The 20,571-nt window shown below is 40.4% G+C and overlaps 2 protein-coding genes across 6 annotated transcripts in view; one reads left to right on the top strand and one right to left on the bottom strand.

Annotated features, from left to right (window-relative positions):
• LOC127427373 (serine/threonine-protein kinase TAO2-like) overlaps positions 1-19,035 on the top strand; it is a 34,714-nt gene extending 15,679 nt beyond the window's left edge. For 3 of the 5 annotated variants that reach the window (XM_051674947.1, XM_051674948.1, XM_051674946.1), the window contains one exon: positions 522-4,555. In XM_051674947.1, the coding sequence (XP_051530907.1) occupies positions 522-2,402 (1,881 nt within the window). In that variant the 3' untranslated portion in view covers positions 2,403-4,555. Of the gene's footprint in view, positions 1-521; positions 4,556-7,310; positions 7,533-7,769; positions 7,953-16,149 lie in introns of those variants that run through there. The other 2 variants (XM_051674949.1, XM_051674950.1) reach the window with 2 other exon arrangements.
• LOC127427395 (NIF3-like protein 1) overlaps positions 1-20,571 on the bottom strand; it is a 173,214-nt gene that overhangs the window by 38,310 nt on the left and 114,333 nt on the right. The gene's annotated exons all lie outside the window — the stretch shown is intronic.

Below are 20,571 nucleotides of genomic sequence, written 5' to 3'. Positions count from 1 at the left end.
AGATATATATCGGACAGACAGATTGACCGTCCAATATTTGACTAATTTGAGATTATCGCAGGGTTCCCACAATCATGGAAAACCTGGAAATATCGGGGAATTTGAAAATTTTTATTACCAGCATAAAAATTCTTATCTAGTAATCACAAATGACTCAAAGTCATGGAAAACTCCTGTAAATTAATCGGTCAAAGGTTAATGGCATTGGCCAGTTAACAGAGATGTACAATTCTGCCTAGTGTTATGCTGCTTTCCATTCAAGTCAGATGTGGAATACTCCGAACTTGATATCTCCAATATTCTATTGCCTGATGCTCGGAAGGTATAAACAAACAAAACTGCAGTGCTTCCATTAGCTTAGCAGGTGTTCGGTTGTCACAGGAGATGTCTCGCCAACAATTTGCAAAGACTAGTTATTACTGTAAATGCAGTGTACTCATTTATGTCAGACCACAGATGCTTGATTGCTTTTCTAACCACCATGACTCCCTCCCTCCATTCATCTCTGCATCTTCTCTTAGGACCTGAACAAGAAACAGACTTTAAAGGACCTGGAATGCGCCATGTTGCTCCGACACCATGAATCCACCCAGGAGCTGGAGTTTCGGCAGCTGGCCCTGGTGCAGCGCACACGTGCCGACCTGATCAGGACACAGCACCAGACCGAACTCACCAACCAGATGGAGTACAACAAACGGCGCGAACAAGAATTACGGCAGAAACACGCCGTGGAAGTCCGTCAGCAGCCCAAGAGCCTGCGAGTGAGTGATTGTGATACTACAGAAGGGGAGGGCCCTCTTAGAGAAGGGGAGGAGACTATTGATAAGGAGGGGCTTGTTACTGAAAGGGTGGGGCCAGAGGAACAGCTGGAGGATGAAGGAGAAAATATAGATGGAGATGAAAGGCAGCTGGTAGGTGCTGTTGCAGAGAGAGCAGAGGAAGAGGACAGAGATATTCTTGAAGGAAACAAAACTTTGAGTGATGACACTGAAGAGACTCTTACTGACCAATGTGAAAAGATAGATAGTAAAGAGAAAGTGGAGGCAACTTCAGCTTACAATGTCAAAAAAGGAAGTGCAGAAGAACAAAATGAGATCTTGTTAGAAAGGGAAACTAGGTCCAGAAATGAGGACCAGGCTGACATAGACACAGGAAGTGATCCGAGACTAGTAGAAGGCCATCAATGGGAAGTTGACGATGATGGCAGCGAGTCGGAGAGTGAGGAGAATAGAGGTGTGGCTGACGGCTGTCCGTCAGAGCTAATACTCGCCCCCTCGTTTGAGCGCCACCCTCGAGAGCGTGATATGGACGAACTCTCAGAGTTTTACTTCCCCGATACTTTAGAGGAGCTGGAACCTCCGCCCATCTACACCCCTACCTCCCCATCCTCTTCATCCCAGCCTTCCCTTCCTTCCATGTTTTCCCACGCAATTTGTATCATTCTTTCACTCTCAGCCGCTGTGCAGCCGTCTGTCCTCACCCTCCTTTTCCTTTCCATTTTTCTTCTCTCTCTGCGACGTTCCCCTCCCCTTCCATCGCTTGCTTCTATCCTACTCTCTGGCGAGCTTGCCTTCCTCGCCCTCTTCTTTTCTTACTTGTTCCTGCGATCCTGTTGCTCACTCTCATTTTCCACGTACCTTTCCTTAACTTATTGGGGCTCGGGCCTTTTCAGTCTGGGTCTGTCGTTAAGCCTGGGACTCTATTATGTCCCCGTAGCTCTGGTCTCAGCATCCTTCCTTAGCTCGCCTTCCCTGTTCCTCTCCCTTTACCTGGTAGTGGTGCTGGTCGTCCGCCCGGCTAGGGTCTTCCTCGAAAACTTCCCACGCAAACTCAATCGCCTCTGGATGCGAGTTCTTTTCCGCCTGCCAAAGCCGCTCTTCACCTTGTGCCAGTCTCTCCTGGGTGGTCTAACTGAGCGCAACCTCTACGACATGTTCCCCAAAGCAGGCCGCAATTGGGGCGGGCGGCAGTCCAGAATCCCTGTGCCTTTAAAGAGCCTTTCTGCAAAGTATCAGGCCAAAAGCAAATACTCTGTCCTGCTTTCGCGCTTTCTGCTTTTGGGCAGGCGGTTCGTCAGGCGACCGTTAGGCACTCTGACAGACCTGGCTAACTCTGTGGTGCTGTGTTTAGCCAAGCACATATTGAGAAAACTGCCACAGAATTACCTGGAAAGGCTGCAGGTCTTCGGTTTGTTGCGCAAAGAGAAACCCAGCAAGCTGCCAAGACTCTTGCATAGAGCTGTGAGGGAACATAGACGTAGGATAAGGGAGAGAAGAGAGAAGGAGAGGAGGAGAAGGGAGGAAAGAGAGAGGATATACAGGGAAGTGGGGAGGTGGGAAAGTGTTTTGAGAAGGACAGCTTCAGGGAGGAGTTTGAGAGGAAAGATGGTGCCATGGAGATAGACGGAGATATAGGGAGGGAGGTGGTAGTGCAAAACTATTGTGTATTATCTGCCATTTAGGTGAGCATGCACATTCCATTCATCCATCCCTTTTGTGTTTATATTTTATTTTTCTCCAACTCCACCCCTGATTGATTTGATTTGTTTTGCTTAAATGCACTCTTTTTTTGTACCTGTTTTTACAGGGAGATACTCAGTCCACATTAATGTACTGTTTTAATTTAAATCGCTCATTTACGATTATCAGTGAATGTGAAGCTTTAGTCGATAATGTGCTTTTTGTAAAAGTTTCTGAGTTGTATTTTTTTTTTACTTTTTAGTTATTTTATTCTCAAATAGCAAGAGCTATGTTTTATGGTGATTGTTGAGGCCATGTCTGTGCAATCGTTTTATTTTATTTCTTTTGATATTGCTAAGCCAGGGCTAATTTCAAAATGTCTCTGTGATAATGACCATATGCACAATGATTAAGCCATGATTGCATGTGTTTAATACAAAATTTACTGCACCTGCTGTGAAAGTAGATTATAATATAACGCTTGACACTACAAATCTCCCCCAAAGAACTACAAGCCTATTTTAACAAAAAGTGCAATAGAAGTTCCTCAGTAATGTCCCAGTTTTCTATTTTATTTTTATTTTCAATGACGTCTTTAGTGTATAAAAGTTTTTATTTTGAAATAGAAACTAGACTGCATATTGTCACAAAATCAGTGTTTGATATGATTTCAAAAGCTTCAGAACAAAAAAATAAACCCAAAAGTTCTGTTCAAATGTGTGAAAAACAGTCCTCAGGACCAAAGGCAGGACCAAATAAATGGCAAAGATCTTGGAAGCAATCAAATGCCCCAAAGATATTATGAAAAAAATGGCGTCCTTTCCAAATTAAACCAACACAAGTCATGAAACAAGCACTGAGGATAGTTAAACTGTTAAACTCTCTTTAACAGTTCTGTATACCACTTGATCTGGAGTTTTTCCTCTATTAGGTGGATGAGCAATCCTAAATGCTGTTAATCCAGCTTTTCCACTTTAGCAGTGAACTGTATTGAATGTTACTTTAAACATTAATCTCCTAAATTAAATTTACTCCAAAACTTGGGTGAACTATTATGAATACAATATATGATATATGCAATTTTATTGAGGTTTACATTTATTTATTTTATTTTATTTTATTTTTTACAAAATCGTCTCTTTTCTTGTATTGTATTACTATATTGTTGCTGTGCTTGTGTGGTACTTAGAAATTTATATAATTGAGATAGTCAAGCCTTTTTAGCATCCAGCATATCAGTTTTATTCCATTAATGAGGAAATGTATTGGTAGACTGGTGGGCTAGGGCATATACACTGATCAGACACAACATTAAAACCACCTGCCTAATACTGTGTAGGTCCCCCTCGTGCCGCCAAAACAGCGCCAACCCAATATTCTTCTCACCACAATTGTACATAAACGGTTATCTGAGTGTAACGGTTCAAATGGACAAGGAGGAGGCGGGAACCGGCCGAAGAGACAAAGTAATATTTAATGAAACAAAAGACACAAACACAAATGCACACACGGCAGCTGCGTGTGGTTCTCTCCTGAACTGCTGCATCCAGCTGCATTCATCCCTCTCCTCAGCTGATTAGCTCGATTGGGGGCCGGGCGTGCGTAGGCCCTGCCCCGCCCTCCTCCTCGTCACACTGAGTTACCGTAGACTTTGTCAGTTCAAACCAGTCTGGCCATTCTCTGTTGACTTTTCTCATCAACAAGACGTTTCCATCCGCAGAACTGCCGCTCACTAGATGTTTTTTGTTTTTGGCACATTCTAGAGACTGTTGTGTGTGAAAATCCCAGGAGATCAGTAGTTACAGAAATACTCAAACCAGCCCATCTGGCACCAACAATATATCGAAAGTCCAAATCACTGAGATCACATATTTTCCTCCATTCTGATGGTTGATGTGAACATTAACTGAAGCTCCTGACCTGTATTTGCATGATTTTATTAACTGCACTGCTGCCATACGATTGGCTGATTAGATAATCACATGGAAGATTGTTGGTGCCAGATGGGCTGGTTTGAGTATTTCTGTAACTGCTGATCTCCTGGGATTTTCACACACAACAGTCTCTAGAATTTACTCAGAATGGTGCCAAAAACAAAAAAAAATCCATTGAGCAGCAGTTCTGTGGACAGAAATGCCTTGTTGATGAGAGAGGTCAACAGAGAATGGCCAGACTGGTTTCGAACTTACAAAGTCTACGTTAACTCAGATATCTGCTCTGTACGATTGTGGTGAGAAGAATATCTCAGAATGCTATTCTGAGATGTTATTCTTCTCACCACAAAGCGGATATCTTGAGTTACCGTAGACTTTGTCTGTTCGAACCAGTCTGGCCATTCTCTGTTGACCTCTCTCATCAACAAGGCATTTCATGCTATTCTGAGATGTGGGTTGGTGCTTTTTTGGCGGCACAAGGGGGACCTACACAATATTAGGCATGTGGTTTTAAAGTTATCCACTTTGTGTTACTTTCATTTTTGTCTTTATTTCTCATTGTTTACCTATGTTGTGCTCCCTTTTGTGTTGTTTTATGATACTTTTATCGGTTATTATTTGTGGAATGTTTGCGGTATTTTGTTGCTTTGCACCGTCTGTGTCAAGGCTATTGTGTGTGCATTTCATCCTCATTTTGTGTGTTTGTGCTTGAATGGATGTTTACTTAAAGTCTAAAAGATTTCTGTTATATGTTTCTGAAATAAATTTTCTTTGTTATAACCATTGTCCTTTGGTTCGTTTTATTTTAAGTTTGTCTTTTTGTCTAAATTCGTCATCATCATCAATTTTATGTTTGCCATTAATATTGTCCTAATTTATTTAAATTACAATTCTAATGAGATTTTGCTTCAACAATACAGGTGCATCTCAATAAATTAGAATGTCGTGGAAAAGTTCATTTATTTCAGTAATTCAACTCAAATTGTGAAACTCGTGTATTAAATAAATTCAATGCACACAGACTGAAGTAGTTTAAGTCTTTGGTTCTTTTAATTGTGATGATTTTGGCTCACATTTAACAAAAACCCACCAATTCACTATCTCAAAAAATTAGAATACATCATAAGACCAATAAAAAAAACATTTTTAGTGAATTGTTGCCCTTCTGGAAAGTATGTTCATTTACTGTATATGTACTCAATACTTGGTAGGGGCTCCTTTTGCTTTAATTACTGCCTCAATTCGGCGTGGCATGGAGGTGATCAGTTTGTGGCACTGCTGAGGTGGTATGGAAGCCCAGGTTTCTTTGACAGTGGCCTTCAGCTCATCTGCATTTTTTGGTCTCTTGTTTCTCATTTCCCTCTTGACAATACCCCATAGATTCTCTATGGGGTTCAGGTCTGTTGAGTTTGCTGGCCAGTCAAGCACACCAACACCATGGTCATTTAACCAACTTTTGGTGCTTTTGGCAGTGTGGGCAGGTGCCAAATCCTGCTGGAAAATGAAATCAGCATCTTTAAAAAGCTGGTCAGCAGAAGGAAGCATGAAGTGCTCCAAAATTTCTTGGTAAACGGGTGCCGTGACTTTGGTTTTCAAAAAACACAATGGACCAACACCAGCAGATGACATTGCACCCCAAATCATCACAGACTGTGGAAACTTAACACTGGACTTCAAGCAACTTGGGCTATGAGCTTCTCCACCCTTCCTCCAGACTCTAGGACCTTGGTTTCCAAATGAAATACAAAACTTGCTCTCATCTGAAAAGAGGACTTTGGAACACTGGGCAACAGTCCAGTTCTTCTTCTCCTTAGCCCAGGTAAGACACCTCTGATGTTGTCTGTGGTTCAGGAGTGGCTTAACAAGAGGAATACGACAACTGTAGCCAAATTCCTTGACATGTCTGTGTGTGGTGGTTCTTGATGCCTTGACCCCAGCCTCAGTCCATTCCTTGTGAAGTTCACCCAAATTCTTGAATTGATTTTGCTTGACAATCCTCATAAGGCTGTGGTTCTCTCGGTTGGTTGTGCATCTTTTTCTTCCACACTTTTTCCTTCCACTCAACTTTCTGTTAACATGCTTGGATACAGCACTCTGTGAACAGCCAGCTTCTTTGGCAATGAATGTTTGTGGCTTACCCTCCTTGTGAAGGGTGTTAATGATTGTCTTCTGGACAACTGTCAGATCAGCAGTCTTCCCCATGATTGTGTAGCCTAGTGAACCAAACTGAGAGACCATTTTGAAGGCTCAGGAAACCTTTGCAGGTGTTTTGAGTTGATTAGCTGATTGGCATGTCACCATATTCTAATTTTTTGAGATAGTGAATTGGTGGGTTTTTGTTTTATGTGAGCCAAAATCATCACAATTAAAAGAACCAAAGACTTAAACTACTTCAGTCTGTGTGCATTGTATTTATTTAATACACGAGTTTCACAATTTGAGTTGAATTACTGAAATAAATGAACTTTTCCACGACATTCTAATTTATTGAGATGCACCTGTACATGCGCTTTTAATCCGAATCGAAGTCAAGATCATCACTTGGGTGAATTATTCCTGTAATAGAGGACAGTATTAGTGTATTGAATATTTATACCCAATATTACATCTCTGAGGAATTAAATGATGAACTCCAATAGGTGAGGATATAACTTTGATCATTGCATATTGTGAAACTGTATTCATATGAAACCTTTAAACACTTTATTTTGAATATAACAACCAGTAGAATACACGCATCAAGGCCACTATTCCAATAACTAGAATTAAAATACATGACATCATTCTACAGTCATTTTCTGAGACCAATGACAGTGCAATCATGCTATGATACTTCTTCCCGTCCTCTTGCCCCTCACTCTCTCTCATCTGTTTCTGTTTCCAAACTTTATTACCACCATCCTCCCTGTTCCCGTAGTCCAAAGAGCTGCAGATTAAGCGTCAGTTCCAGGACACATGTAAAATCCAAACACGTCAGTATAAAGCTCTGAGGAACCACTTGCTGGAGAACACCCCGAAGTCAGACCACAAGGCCGTGTTGAAGCGCCTCAAAGATGAGCAGACCCGTAAGCTGGCCATTCTGGCCGAGCAGTACGACCATTCCATCAACGACATGCTGTCCACACAGGCTGTGAGTAAGGCAAGGACACATCAAACACAATTCCCATTCCACTCTGACCACCCGATCCCTCACTTACACCTACATCATCAGTGACATGCTCTTAAAACAGTCTGTGGTAAGGTATGTTAGCTGCAACACACCATACACCTGACCCCAATGCCCACATCTCTGGAATGCCCCCCTTTGTTTAGGGTAGTTCCTCTTGGAGATGCCACAACTCATTGACCTATGGCCTTTTGTGCTATTGCCCTCCAGCTTCGATTGGACGAGACACAGGAAGCAGAGTATCAGGTGCTGAGGATGCAGCTGCAGCAAGAGTTGGAGCTGCTTAATGCGTACCAGAGCAAAATCAAGATGCACACTGATACCCAGCATGAGAGGGAGGTGAAAGACCTTGAGCAGAGAGTGTCCATCCGCAGAGCTCTACTGGAACAAAGGGTAAAAAGTCACTTTATTCATGAGAGTGTTGTCAAAAACAAATAGATTTCGTAAAAAATTGGTTCTCAGCTGATTTTACTTTTACTGATTTTACCTAATGGTGATTTTAAATTGTTTATTGCCCAAAAGTAAACAAAAATGTCCTTAAATCTGAGGTGTGTAACTTTTTCTGTGTTAAAATGCTTTCTCCTAGACCAGCGTAATATGCAGACAACTATAAATAAGCCATGTTAATTTTCGTGAAAACTGTAAACACTGTGTCTCTGTGGCGCTATAAAATACTCTGTTTGTTTTGAGCAGCCTGTCTAGTAAGAAGGGTCTGTCTGTGTCCTACAAGACTACCTCAAGGCACACCCACTAAAGTAATGACACCCTTAAAACACCCAGCGAAATGCTTTAGTCTTCCAACAGTTTAATGTCACATTCATACACTGTGTTTGTTGTGTTTATTTGGAATCCCGCAGCCACCCTACACTTCCTACAACCCTAAACATAACCTTAACAACAAAGATTTTAAAAATGAAAAGTTTGTAAAATTATTAAATATACTGCAACTTAAAAGTTCAGTTAATCATACCACTGTATCACTAGGTGTTGGCAGTGAGGTAAAATATGATGAAAATGAATAGGAGAAGACGCTAGCAGTAAGCTAATTGACTAACCGGATAGCTTGTGAGCTAACAGGAGAAAACGGAACAGAAATGTTACATTTCACCATTTATACCTTCGGTTTAATAATATAATATATGGTGAGGTCACGTGACGCCATGCAAGAAGCAGACGTGTGAGCGACGATCTCTGCACACTTTGCTAAATTTTTGATAATTTTCATGTTATAATTTGGTGAAATTTGATACACCCAGTTACACATTTGCTTTTTGCGGCAAAACATGGCAAAGAAGTCAAAATCCTCGGGCTCTGGAGACATTAAAAGACACTTACGTGTTCAGGATGAAAGCCCCAACAGGGGACTCGATTTGGATGGTGTGGCGGGAGAGGTGATCCAGCGTCAGTTGTCCAACATGTCGGTGATGTTGACGAAGTTTCTTGCTGACTTGGAGGATCTCGTTGTAATACGTCGATCGATTACAGCGATGGAAATAAAATTCTCTGAGATAGTTACAAGAGTGTCAGATGCTGAGAAACGAGTCGATTATTTGGAGTCTTCAGAGAGGGGATTAACCGCTAATCCGCCCGTGACCAAAGTTGATTTGGAACGTATTCTTGAAAAGCTTGAAGATCTTGAGAATAGAAGCCGCAGGAATAATGTTCTAATTGTTGAAATTCCTGAGCATGAGGAGGGCAGAGATATGGTGAAATTTCTAGACGAGCTTTTCCCAAGTCTGCTCGACATAACAGGCCACAAGCTGGAAATCGAGCGAGCTCACAGAGTCCCAGCTCACAGATTTGCTGAGGGAGACAGGCCCTGACCGATTCTGGCCAGATTTCTGAGATCATCCGATAAAGATCTGGTGTTGCGCCAGGCGAGGAGCAAAGGGAAGCTTTCTTGGAAGAACCATAATATTTTCTTGTTCCCAGACTTTGCGAACTCGACAAGAGAGAAACGCGATCGGTTCAAGGAATGTAAGAAACTCTTACATCAGAAGAAGATCTTGTTGCTCTGATGTTCCCCAACAAACTGAGAATAGAAATGAAGGTCGGTCACAAAGTATTTACATGTCCTAATCAGGCAATGTCTTTTATTGAATCAATGGCTGAGTAAACTGCCGAGCAGCTGGAGCTTGTTTTGTGAGTAACACTTTTCCTTGAAGAGACTTTTGCATTGATGAAGGATTACTTTTGCATTGAATTTCCAGGCCGGTTTGGGGGTGGACACTGCGGATGACCGCAGATATATCTACATGCTCACACAAAGGATGTCTTTTATAAAGTTGACGGATTGTGTAAGTCATGGTATATACGTTTATGCGGCCTCCGAGTGAATTGACTCGACCATCCGGGGAACCGGGATGCCGGTTTTGTTTCTTTTTGTATTGGTTCTGCCTAGCGGCTGGAGCTTGTTCTGTTGAATAACATTCTTTTGGAACAGCTGTGGATTAATCTGTTCGTTCTTTGTGCTTATTCCTCCTGCTGGCTGTGGTTTGTTTTGTTGAATATTTTTACGGGACTTTGGAATGATTACGTCATCCGTTGAACTCATAACAGCTGGCTCACTGATCATTTGTTTGTCTGTCCGAGGAAACTGAACGGTTTTATATCAGCTGGAATTTGTTTTGTGGAGATCACACCTCTGAGACAGTTCTGTGAATGAATCTACATGTCCTTTGTGTTCATTCTTCCTATTGACTGGGCTTATTTTACAAAGTATTTTCTGTTATGTAATTTTGCCTCACAAATTTGTGAGGCAAAATTGAGCAATCCAATGGCAAAGTTGTCGTGGGGGCTCGTGGGCATTCATGGACCTTTTGAGTTTAGAGGGATTGTCGCTGGTTGGCGCTGTCGTGCATGGGGTCTTTTTTCTGTTTGTTTTGTTCGGAGGTTGATTGTTTCACTAATGGGGAATGCGGTCTGTATAATTTTGTTTTTGACACACATTTTGTTTTTGTTTTTTTCTACTATATCAAAATGTCAAATGTTAATATAAGTGTACCATCTCTCTCCAAATGGAATGTGAATGGGTTGGGGCACCCCATAAAAAGAAGGAAGGTTATTACTTTTCTTAAACGTAAGAAATATGATATAGTGTTTCTTCAAGAAACACATCTCTCCCCACAGGAAGCTGAAAAAAAATTTCTGATACGGGGTGATATGGGGTGGACATGTTTTTTTTAGTGCTGGCTCAAGTAAGAGCAAGGGAGTCATTATATTGGTAAATAAACATCTACAATTCAAATGTCTCAAACAGATTAAAGATAAATTAGGAAGAGTCATTTTTGTTTTAGCTGAAATTCAAGGGCAAAGGTTGATTTTGGCTAATATTTACGCACCTAACGCTGATGATCAGGGCTTTTTTATAGATCTTGAAGGGATGCTGCAAACCGCTGGCACCCCTCATGATATAAAATTGGGAGGAGACTTTAATCTTTTGATGGACTCAATCCTTGATCATAGTGAAGCAAAAGTGTGTAAGCCCCCTAGAGCAACATTGATGCTTCACAGGATGTGTAAAAATCTTGGTCGTACAGATATTTGGAGACTTTTGAACCCATCTGGTAGGGACTATACATTTTTTTCATCAGTCCAAAAGATTTATTCTAGAATAGATTTTTTTTTTTGATATCCAAATCCCTCATTTCATCTGTTGTTGATTGCTCAATTGGAAACATTTTAGTCTCAGATCATGCTCTGGTGAGTTTAGAGGTGTTGCCATAAACAGCGAAAAAGAAATCATATAGTTGGTGCCTTAATGTGTCCCTTTTTGCAAAATTCTGATTTCCAACAAATGTTAAAGGCTGAAATCAATGTTTATATGGGGACCAACTGGTCCTCAGTATCCTCTGTGGGCGTGGCTTGGGAGGCACTAAAGGCGGTTCTTAGGGGTCGGATCATACAGTATGCCTCATTTATCAAAAAATCCAAAGTACGAGAACTTGTGGAGCTGGAAGGAAATATTAAAAGTGCCGAGGCAGAGCTGAAGTGCCGTATGTCATCTGATGGCCTCAGAGAATTGACCCGATTGAAATATAGATATAATACTATTTTGTCACGGAAAGTGGAGTTTTGGTTATTCAGGGCAAGACATTCATACTTTGAGTCAGGTGACAAAGCAGGAAAACTTTTGGCTAGATATATAAAGCAGAGAGAGTCTTTTTCTACCATTCCCTCAGTGAAATCTGCTGGTGGTGAAATATTTACCTCAGCCACTGATATTAATAATGCTTTTAAAGAATTCTATTTTGATCTCTATAGTTCCACGTCTTCATCCACTGATGAAGATATTAGGAACTTTGTGGAACCATTAGATCTCCCTAAACTGACGACTGTGCAAAAAAAATCTCTTGATTCTGAGATAACCTTGGAGGAGCTTGATGAGGTAATTAAAGCCTTGCCTACAGGCAAGGCTCCGGTGCCTGATGGCTTTTCCTCTGAGTTTTTCAAATCTTATGCAACAGAACTGGCTCCACTTTTGTTAGAAGTTTATACTGAATCATTAAAGAACAGAAAGCTTCCTCCAACCATGACACAAGCCCGGATCAGTCTGATTCTACAAAAGGACAAAGATCCAAGTGAGTGTAAAAGTTACCGCCCAATTTCCCTGATCCAGTTAGATGTAAAAATTTTGTCCAAAATTCTGGCTAATCAATTATGTAAAGTTATGACATCACTTATACATATAGATCAGGTGGGGTTTATTCGAGGCCGTAGCTCTTCTGATAATATTAGGCTTCTCATCAATATCATGTGATCAGTAGCGAATGATCAATCTCCGGTCGCTGCCATCTCTCTTGACGCCGAAAAGGCGTTTGATATGGTAGAATGGGATTATCTTTTTAAGATTTTGGAAAGGTATGGGATCGGGCGTACATTTATTGGTTGGATTAAGTTACTTTATAGACACCCTGTAGCAGCGGTGCAAACAAATGGGTTAATTTCAGATTATTTTACTCTGGATAGGGGCACCTGGCAGGGTTGCCCTCTTTCCCCATTATTGTTCTGTCTTGCCCTGGAACCATTAGCAGCCACGATAAGAAGGGAAAATGATTTTCCAGGGGTGGTGGTGGGAGGTGTATCGCATAAGCTTTTGCTTAACGCAGATGATATTTTATTATTCGTCTCTGACCCCATTACATCTATGCCTTGCCTCTACAGAATTATGAATTCCTTTTCTAAGTTCTCAGGATACAGAGTCAGTTGGTCTAAATCCGAAGCTTTGGCTCTGACAGCGTACTGCCCAGTAACGGCTTTCCAGCCAGGTGCCTTCCAGTGGCCCAAACAGGGCATTAAGTATTTGGGAATTTTATTCCCAGCAAATTTGTCTGATTTGGTTAGAGTTAATTTTGACCCCTTAATAAAAAGGTTTTCGAGTGATGTGGGCAGGTGGGCTTCATTACATTTATCTATGATTGGGAAGGTTAATGTTATTAAAATGAATTGTATTCCAAAATGTAACTTCCTGTTACAATCTCTCCCTGTAGATGTCTCCCTCTCTTATTTCAAGCAATTTGATAGCATAGCGAAGTCCTTCATTTGGAATGGTAAGCGTCTTAGATTATATTTTAATAAGTTACATAGGCTGACTGATAAAGGTGGGCTAGGCCTACCCAAGATTTTATATTATTATTGTGCATTCGGTCTCAGACATTTGGCTCATTGGTTGCTTCCACCTGAGAGAGCCCCTCCCTGGTTTTGTATTGAACAGGAATTTCTTGTCCCTATTTTGCCATTGCAAAGCCTTTCTATCAAACTAATCAGAGAAGTTACACCCCGTTATCTCGCATTTGCACTCAGTATGGTCAAAAGTGTCCAGAGTGTTTAATTCTGATATTTATTTAAATGTTGCCTCAAGCATATGGTTGAACCCTAAATTATGTATTAATAAGTCCCCTTTCTGCTAGTCAGAGTGGATTGTGAGGGGGGTTACTACACTCAGTGACCTGTATGAGAGTGGAGTGTTGAGATCTTTTGAAAAGTTGGTTCAACATTTTGAGATTCCCAGATCTCAGTTCTGTAGGTATTTACAGCTGCGCCACCTGCTCTGTTTTGTTTTTGGGAGTAGCACACACCCCTCTAAAGTGGCAGATACTCTGGTAGAGGTGATTACTGCTTTTGGAAAAGGTCATGAGACATCAGTGTATTACTCCCTGCTAATTCAGAGTCTGGGGGACGGAGCTTCAACTTCTTTCAAGAGATTATGGGAGAAAGATTTAAATTTGGTATTGGAGGAGGGAGTGTGGGCTAGGATTCTAAAAAATGTCAAGTCTGCATCTAGACATGCAAGGGTTCGCCTTATGCAATTCAAGATTTTACATAGATTCTATTGGACCCCCTCTAGATTGTATAGGCTTGGTCTTAAAGACACATGCTGGTGATGCCAATCAGAAGATGGAGACACAACCCATGTTTTTTGGGTTTTGGGGGGGGGGGGTGTTAAGATTCAAGAATTTTGGTTGAAGGTTCAGAGTTGTATGTGTGACATTTTGGGCACTCAAATTTTACTTTGCCCCAGACTCTGTATTTTGGGTGATGGGTGGTCATAAATTTGGGGGATAAACACATAAAAAACTGGGTTCTGACCAGTATCATGAGTCAGGTGGCAAGTAGAAGGCTGGGGTTTGGGGACTTGTTTGTTAAGAAATGGGGTAATTATTTAGCATTTTTTGGGGACTCTAGGGGAGGGGATGGGGAGAGAGAAGTTTAGTTTAATTATGTATGTTTATTATATTTTCTTTTGTGTGTGTGTGTGTGTGTGTGTGTGTGTGTGTGTGTGTGTATTATTATATGTGACCACAGGGGTGTTCGTTGGGGGTCAGGGTGAGGTTGGTGATTGGGGAGGGATATTAGTGGGGGGTTAAAAGTTAAATGTTGATTCGATATGTATGTGTTGTGTTTTTCTCTGTTGTGTATTTTTTAAATCAATAAAAAAAACTAGATTTTGATGATTTGTTATGATGTGTTTGAAAACTTGATTTCTTTTGACACTCAACAGGCTTACATGGCCACGTCCACACCAAGACGTTTTCATTTGAAAATGCATTCATTTCGCTTCATTTACTCCTCTCATCCACACTAGGATGGCGGTCTTCCACCAAAAACAAAGTATTTTGAAAAACGCTCTCCATTACCACATACTTTGGAAAATTAAAACATTAGGAAACAGATTGGGAATTTTACCTGGTGGACTTGACCATTAGGAAAGTGCTTGGTTTGGCAGTGGCTCCCATTTGAGGTGATGCTTCGTATGTAGCTACTCTGAGTATTTGCAACGGACAAGGAAATAATTTTAGCATTGAGTTTCTTTATATCTTCATTGTCAGAGAGTATAAAGTGCAGCATGAAAAAAGAGACTGCTTGACGTGTAGTTTTTGCAAGTAGGCATAGCTGCTGGCCGGAGATCTCCAAATGGTGGCGGAATCTCCAAAATAAGGTGTGGTTTCTCCAGAAGCGGGCGGGGTTACTCCAGAAAGGGGCGTGGTTACTCCAAAAGGGGGCTGTGCCAACTCCAAAAGGGAGCAACACCTCCACAGACAGTTAGGGTTAAGAAAAAGGTTAGGTCAGGGGCTCCATATTTCTTTGTTGGCGATTTGGAGCTCCCGCACCTTTTTGGAGCTCAGTCTGCAACTATACCCTTCTCAGTTTTTGCTGGTTTCACATACATTTAACAACCATCCACGCTTCTTCACCTACAGAATTTTTGTGCAAAGGTAAATGTGACTGTGCCTTAACTATGCATGATTATATGTTTATTTGGATTTTATTATTTGCATTTAGCTTTGTTTTTTCCCTGCTGTCTGCAACTATATCAAAACAGACCTGTGAGTCGTTTTTGGCTTGCGACCCACCAGTTGAGAACCACCGCCATGTATTTACATGCACTGTTTAATGGTGATTCACTAATGTAATTACCTCATGCAGATGAGGCAACGGTGCAAATGTGTCCACAAAATCTGTGCTGAATTGAATTTGTATGTGCAATCCCGTTCTTCCGGAACGATTCCGAACACTTTATAGTAGAGGATGCCACAGACCACCGCGATCTGGCTTACTCTGCCAGGACTGTGCAGCATCACTACACTACTGTGATCCTGAATCATCTCTTTACCATGTCGAAAGTGCACTTGACTACACTGCACATCTGTATATTTGGCAGGTTATAAAACTCTTCTCCATCAGTTACTGTAATCATTATTTGATGAATTACTGCCTGCCGTGATCAGTAGAAAATGTAAACAAACATATCTTTTAAAATAAAATTCTGTTTACCGCCTGCTTTCCTCAGGTGGTAATAACGCAATGTTTATTGCGCCAGGCAAATGCTGAAGCATAGAGTTTTGTAAATAAAGCGCAATCTATAATGAGACTAAATGACAATGAAAGGAGGCATGTTTGCATGGAAAGGAATAACAATGAATCATACAGATTCAGATTAGATACAGATTAGATTACAGGTGATTAGTCAATAAGATACAGGTTTTTGCAGTGAAATACTACACGCAAAAGTGCTGCAACTGTTAAGTGAATTCACCCTCAAATGTTGGTCTCCATGAATCTATTTACTCAAGATTTTGTGTCTCTGTAGATTGAGGAGGAGATGCTCACCCTGCAGAATGAGCGTTCCGAGCGCATCAGATCCCTCCTGGAGCGGCAAGCGTCTGAGATTGAGGCCTTCGATTCCGAGAGCCTCCGTCTCGGCTTCAGCAGTCTGGCTCTGACGGGCATCCCCTCTGAGGCTCACCCAATGCAGGGCTACCCATCCAGCCAGACCCCCCGCCCTTCCAGCCACTGGAGTCATGGAGGAGCGCCACATCCCCACTCCCGCAGGGGTCCCAGCAGGGCGGAATCCTCCTCCTCATCCTCTGCCTCCCACGCCCTCGGCTTAGTGCGAGATGGCCTGGTCCACCACTCTTCCCGCTCCTCTTCCTCCTCCTCCTCCTCTTCATCTTCCTCCCATCACAACCGCCACCACCTTCCCCAGCACTACCATCATCAGAGCACACCCCAGCTCTACAGGGAGAGAGAGAAGGATAGAGAGAGGGAGCGGGAGAAAGAGAAGGAGTGGGGTGGAGGGAGCCGGGTGGACCTCGCACACCCCCACGTCTTCTCCCACCACCTTCCCTCCCGCTCCTCCTCCCAGTCCCTCGCTCTCCTCCCTCCTCCTCCTCCTGCACCACCCTCCATCTCTCTCTCCTCCTCCGGTCAGTCGTCCTCCTCTCAAGGAGTGTACGGCGGAGGCGGAGGAGGGCTGGTGGTGCGAGTCCCTAGCCTGATGGCATTGAGGAACAGCCCTCAGCCCCTGCGCAGAACAGCATCTGGGGGTGGACCAGGGGGATCGGGCAGCGGAGATGGAGTCCTGAGCCGTAGTACCTCGGTCACCTCACACATCTCCAATGGGTCCCACCTGTCCTACTCTTAAACGGAACAGAGTAATACGGAGGATGAGGGGTTTATTGTCTTTTTAATACCAGGTGAATTTGTCCAAGCAGTTACAAAGAAAGGAGACAATATGAGGGAGCACATTTTACTTGTTGAATTGCTTTTTTTCCTGCTGTTGGTTGTCGTAGTCGGTTCTTTTTTTTGTAATGGTGTCCAAAATGGGAAAGAATTATAACATACTGGCTTGGAACATCACCACTGCCTTTAAGGAGTCTTAAAGGGATGCTGTACAATATAGATTTCTTTTGTGCGACAGACAGAATTCTTATGATGCACATCACAAGAACACAGAATGTTAATAAAGTTAACGATTACTTCCACACACGCAAATTTGGGTGTGTCGAAAAAGTTTATCTGTCAGTCAGACTTTATGAATACATCTATTCCTATGGGAGTTGCTCCAATGCATGTGATTAATGTGGTAAATAAATTTGTATTCATATGTTATCCAGTCACATTTGAAATGTAAGGCTACCTTTCCAAAATCATAGACGTTTAGAGTCATTTTCGCACGAATTGGATCTTTTATTATATATATGCAGTATATATGTATAGTATCTAAAGTGTTTAAGCATTGTGTCCACAGTTTTCTATAGTAATAATGATAAAATAATGAAATTCTTTTTTTTTATAAAATGACATGTGAACATGATAGACCTAACATTTATTTCCTGTAGAGAAGTAAAAGAGAAAAATTGGATCTGTAATTGTTATAACAGCATAACAACTCTTGGTATGTTTGTTGTTATCATGAAAAAGTGTTTCCAATTTCTCAAAACATCTGTTTGGACCACTTGGTTGTAAATGACATGCGTTTTGCCAGGTCCAATGTGTGTTTATGGTTATTAATGATTATTAATACATGATTGTTAATCATTTTTAATAGTCATTTTGTTTGTATGTGTTGGCTGAATGGTATATGGTCTGGTAATATTGCCACTTTTGTACACAATCAAGATTTAAAGGAAAATCTGGCTTAGTCGGGTAAGCATCCTTTAACTCAAAGCCTAAACAAATACAGACTTATTTAATTACAATGGATTACAATCACTAATCTTTTGTGAAGAAAATAGTAATTCTGTAATGTTTTGAGCGATGAGAGGTAGAGTGCATTTGATTAAACTCCACAAATACAGGCGAGAGAAGTAAGTCATAATATGATGCAAGACTGTATTCTATAACAAGATGTGAAAAACTTTCGGGGGAAATGTGTGCTTTCTGTCTAGATTCAAGCCGAGTGTTGCAACGTTCTCTGTTCTCTCGAGAATATGAGTGCATCCCCTTGTGGGATTCTTCAAAGTTTGTTTGAATACGAAGAGAGCATACGAGCATTCAAGAGATACTCGGCTAAGAGGGAATATCCCTTGCAGCGTGCATCGCCAAAGCTGTTTTCACAGAGACATTCAGAGATATCCAAGAAGAACAAAAGAACAACTTGATGAACTCAGAATCAAACAAGAAACACCAGCTCTGATATCTCTCTCTGTATAACCTACTACTTTATGCTTGGTTAAAAGTAAAACAGTGCATGCAGAACTTCTATTGTATCGAGGATGTTGGGTGTTGTGTTAGGAGGGCCAATGAGATTGTACCGTTGAATGGACTGACTTGTTTGTGAGCTATGCCATGATATTACTTCATGATCTTAGGACAGTGTTGCTGATCCCATTATAATGTTGAATGTTAGACCTAATCCTGAAACAGAAAGTCCAAGGTGAAGGTTAAACTCGTCTCGATCCATGTACGATGGTAAAGGAGGCTCTCCTAGTTTGTCTGGGGTTAGGCGTTGTGATAGATGGACTCTCTCTGTCTATCATCCTGTGTATGTACTGTATGTATGTATGTATGTATGTATGTATGTGTTGATTGTGAAACAGATTGTTGAGTTAAAGAGGTTTTGCTGATAGGAGATTTTCAGTACATCTTGAAACCGTTGAATGACTTAAATTAAGCAGTTTCTGGCTTGGAGGGAGAAAACATGTTGAAGTAAAATGCAATGCAATTTAAATTACAATAAATTGATATTAACGTGGATTGTCTCACAATCTTTATTGTGTTCTTTACAGATTTCCCCATTGTTTAGTTGATTAATGTCACGCAATAGACAAGTGGAATCATTTATAAAGTGGGTTGAGGTTTTAATTTACCAAATATCTGTTGCCACCTTTTCCGACATTGATGTCTGGCATCAATAACAATCCTCTATGCGTCATGGCGACGTGCCCTTTAAGACGAGCTTGCGCTTTAGTTAATGGGTTATTTATTTATATATTTATTATGTTTTTATTTTGTCAGGGCAGTTAGTATAACAAAGTACAATATATGTACAAATGTAAATTATATACAGTATATTGAACATATAATAATATTAATATGAGGTATTTGGACATTAAATAAATAAATAAATAGAAAGCACAGAATCACTGTTTTAACAGTTTTGGAATTTTTAAAGGCTAGAAATATTTGGGTATACTGATTGATTTCGTTTTTGAAATACAGGCTTTAGTTACTATTTGGAAAGTTTTAGAATTTGGAAAGTATAAATAAAAGTTTAACAATAAACTACTTCGTTCTCTTCAGTTATAAATATGTAGTAAAAATAGTAAAAATGTGTGTAAAATCCACAAGCAAATGTTCAGTAATACATTTGCAAATATCCCTTACAAAATATTTTTATAATAAAAATATTATTATTATAATTTGTATAAATGGACACTGCCAGAACATATGTACTACAGATTAGTTTAAAGCATCACAGAAAGAGTTGTTTGATCGATTTTATTTATTTATTTTTATGTATTTATTTTAGGAAGACAATATAACAAAGTACAATGTATGTACAAATGTAAATTCAATATTTTAAACAAAAACGCCAGCTGGGCCATTAATAATATGCTATTAATATGAGGTATTTGCACATTACAAGATATAAATACATAATTAAATAAAAAGAAAGCCCAGGCTTACAGTTTCAACAGCTTTAGTTGTTTGATCGATATTATTTATGTTTATGTATTTATTTTGTAAAGACATTATAATAAAGTACAATGTATGTACATATGTAAATTAAATAATAAAAGCCAGTTGCGCCTAAACTAATAGAGGCATTTGCACATTACAAATAAATAAAAAGAAAGCGCAGGCTCACAGTATGTCATTTTATTTTTTTTTATTTTTTTTATTTTATTTTATTTTATTTTATTTTTTTTTGCATTTTTAGAAGTTAGAAATGTTTGGAAATACGGCTTGATTTCATTTTTAAATACAATAAATATAGGTGTTAGCTACTAAATTTGGAAAGTTATAAAATTCGGCAAGTAACAGTAAAATATCAACAATAAAATACTTAAAATAGAAGTAAGCAAATATTCAGTAATAAATGCACAACTGTTTATTTATTTATTTATGTTTATAATTGGACAGTGCCAAAAGATATGTAGTACAGATTCGTTTGAAGCATCACAGAAAGAGTTGTTTGTCTGTTTCTTTTTTAAAGCTCGATCAGTAGTCCGGGGTCCTGTGATGTACACAGCGCCATGGCGTTATTCCATTTCTGTCGGCTCAGATT

The sequence above is a fragment of the Myxocyprinus asiaticus genome, chromosome 36, assembly GCF_019703515.2.
Source record: "Myxocyprinus asiaticus isolate MX2 ecotype Aquarium Trade chromosome 36, UBuf_Myxa_2, whole genome shotgun sequence".
Classification (NCBI taxonomy): domain Eukaryota; kingdom Metazoa; phylum Chordata; class Actinopteri; order Cypriniformes; family Catostomidae; genus Myxocyprinus; species Myxocyprinus asiaticus.
The sequence above is the reverse complement of the archived record's forward strand: the minus strand, read 5'-3'. Positions and strand labels throughout refer to the sequence as shown.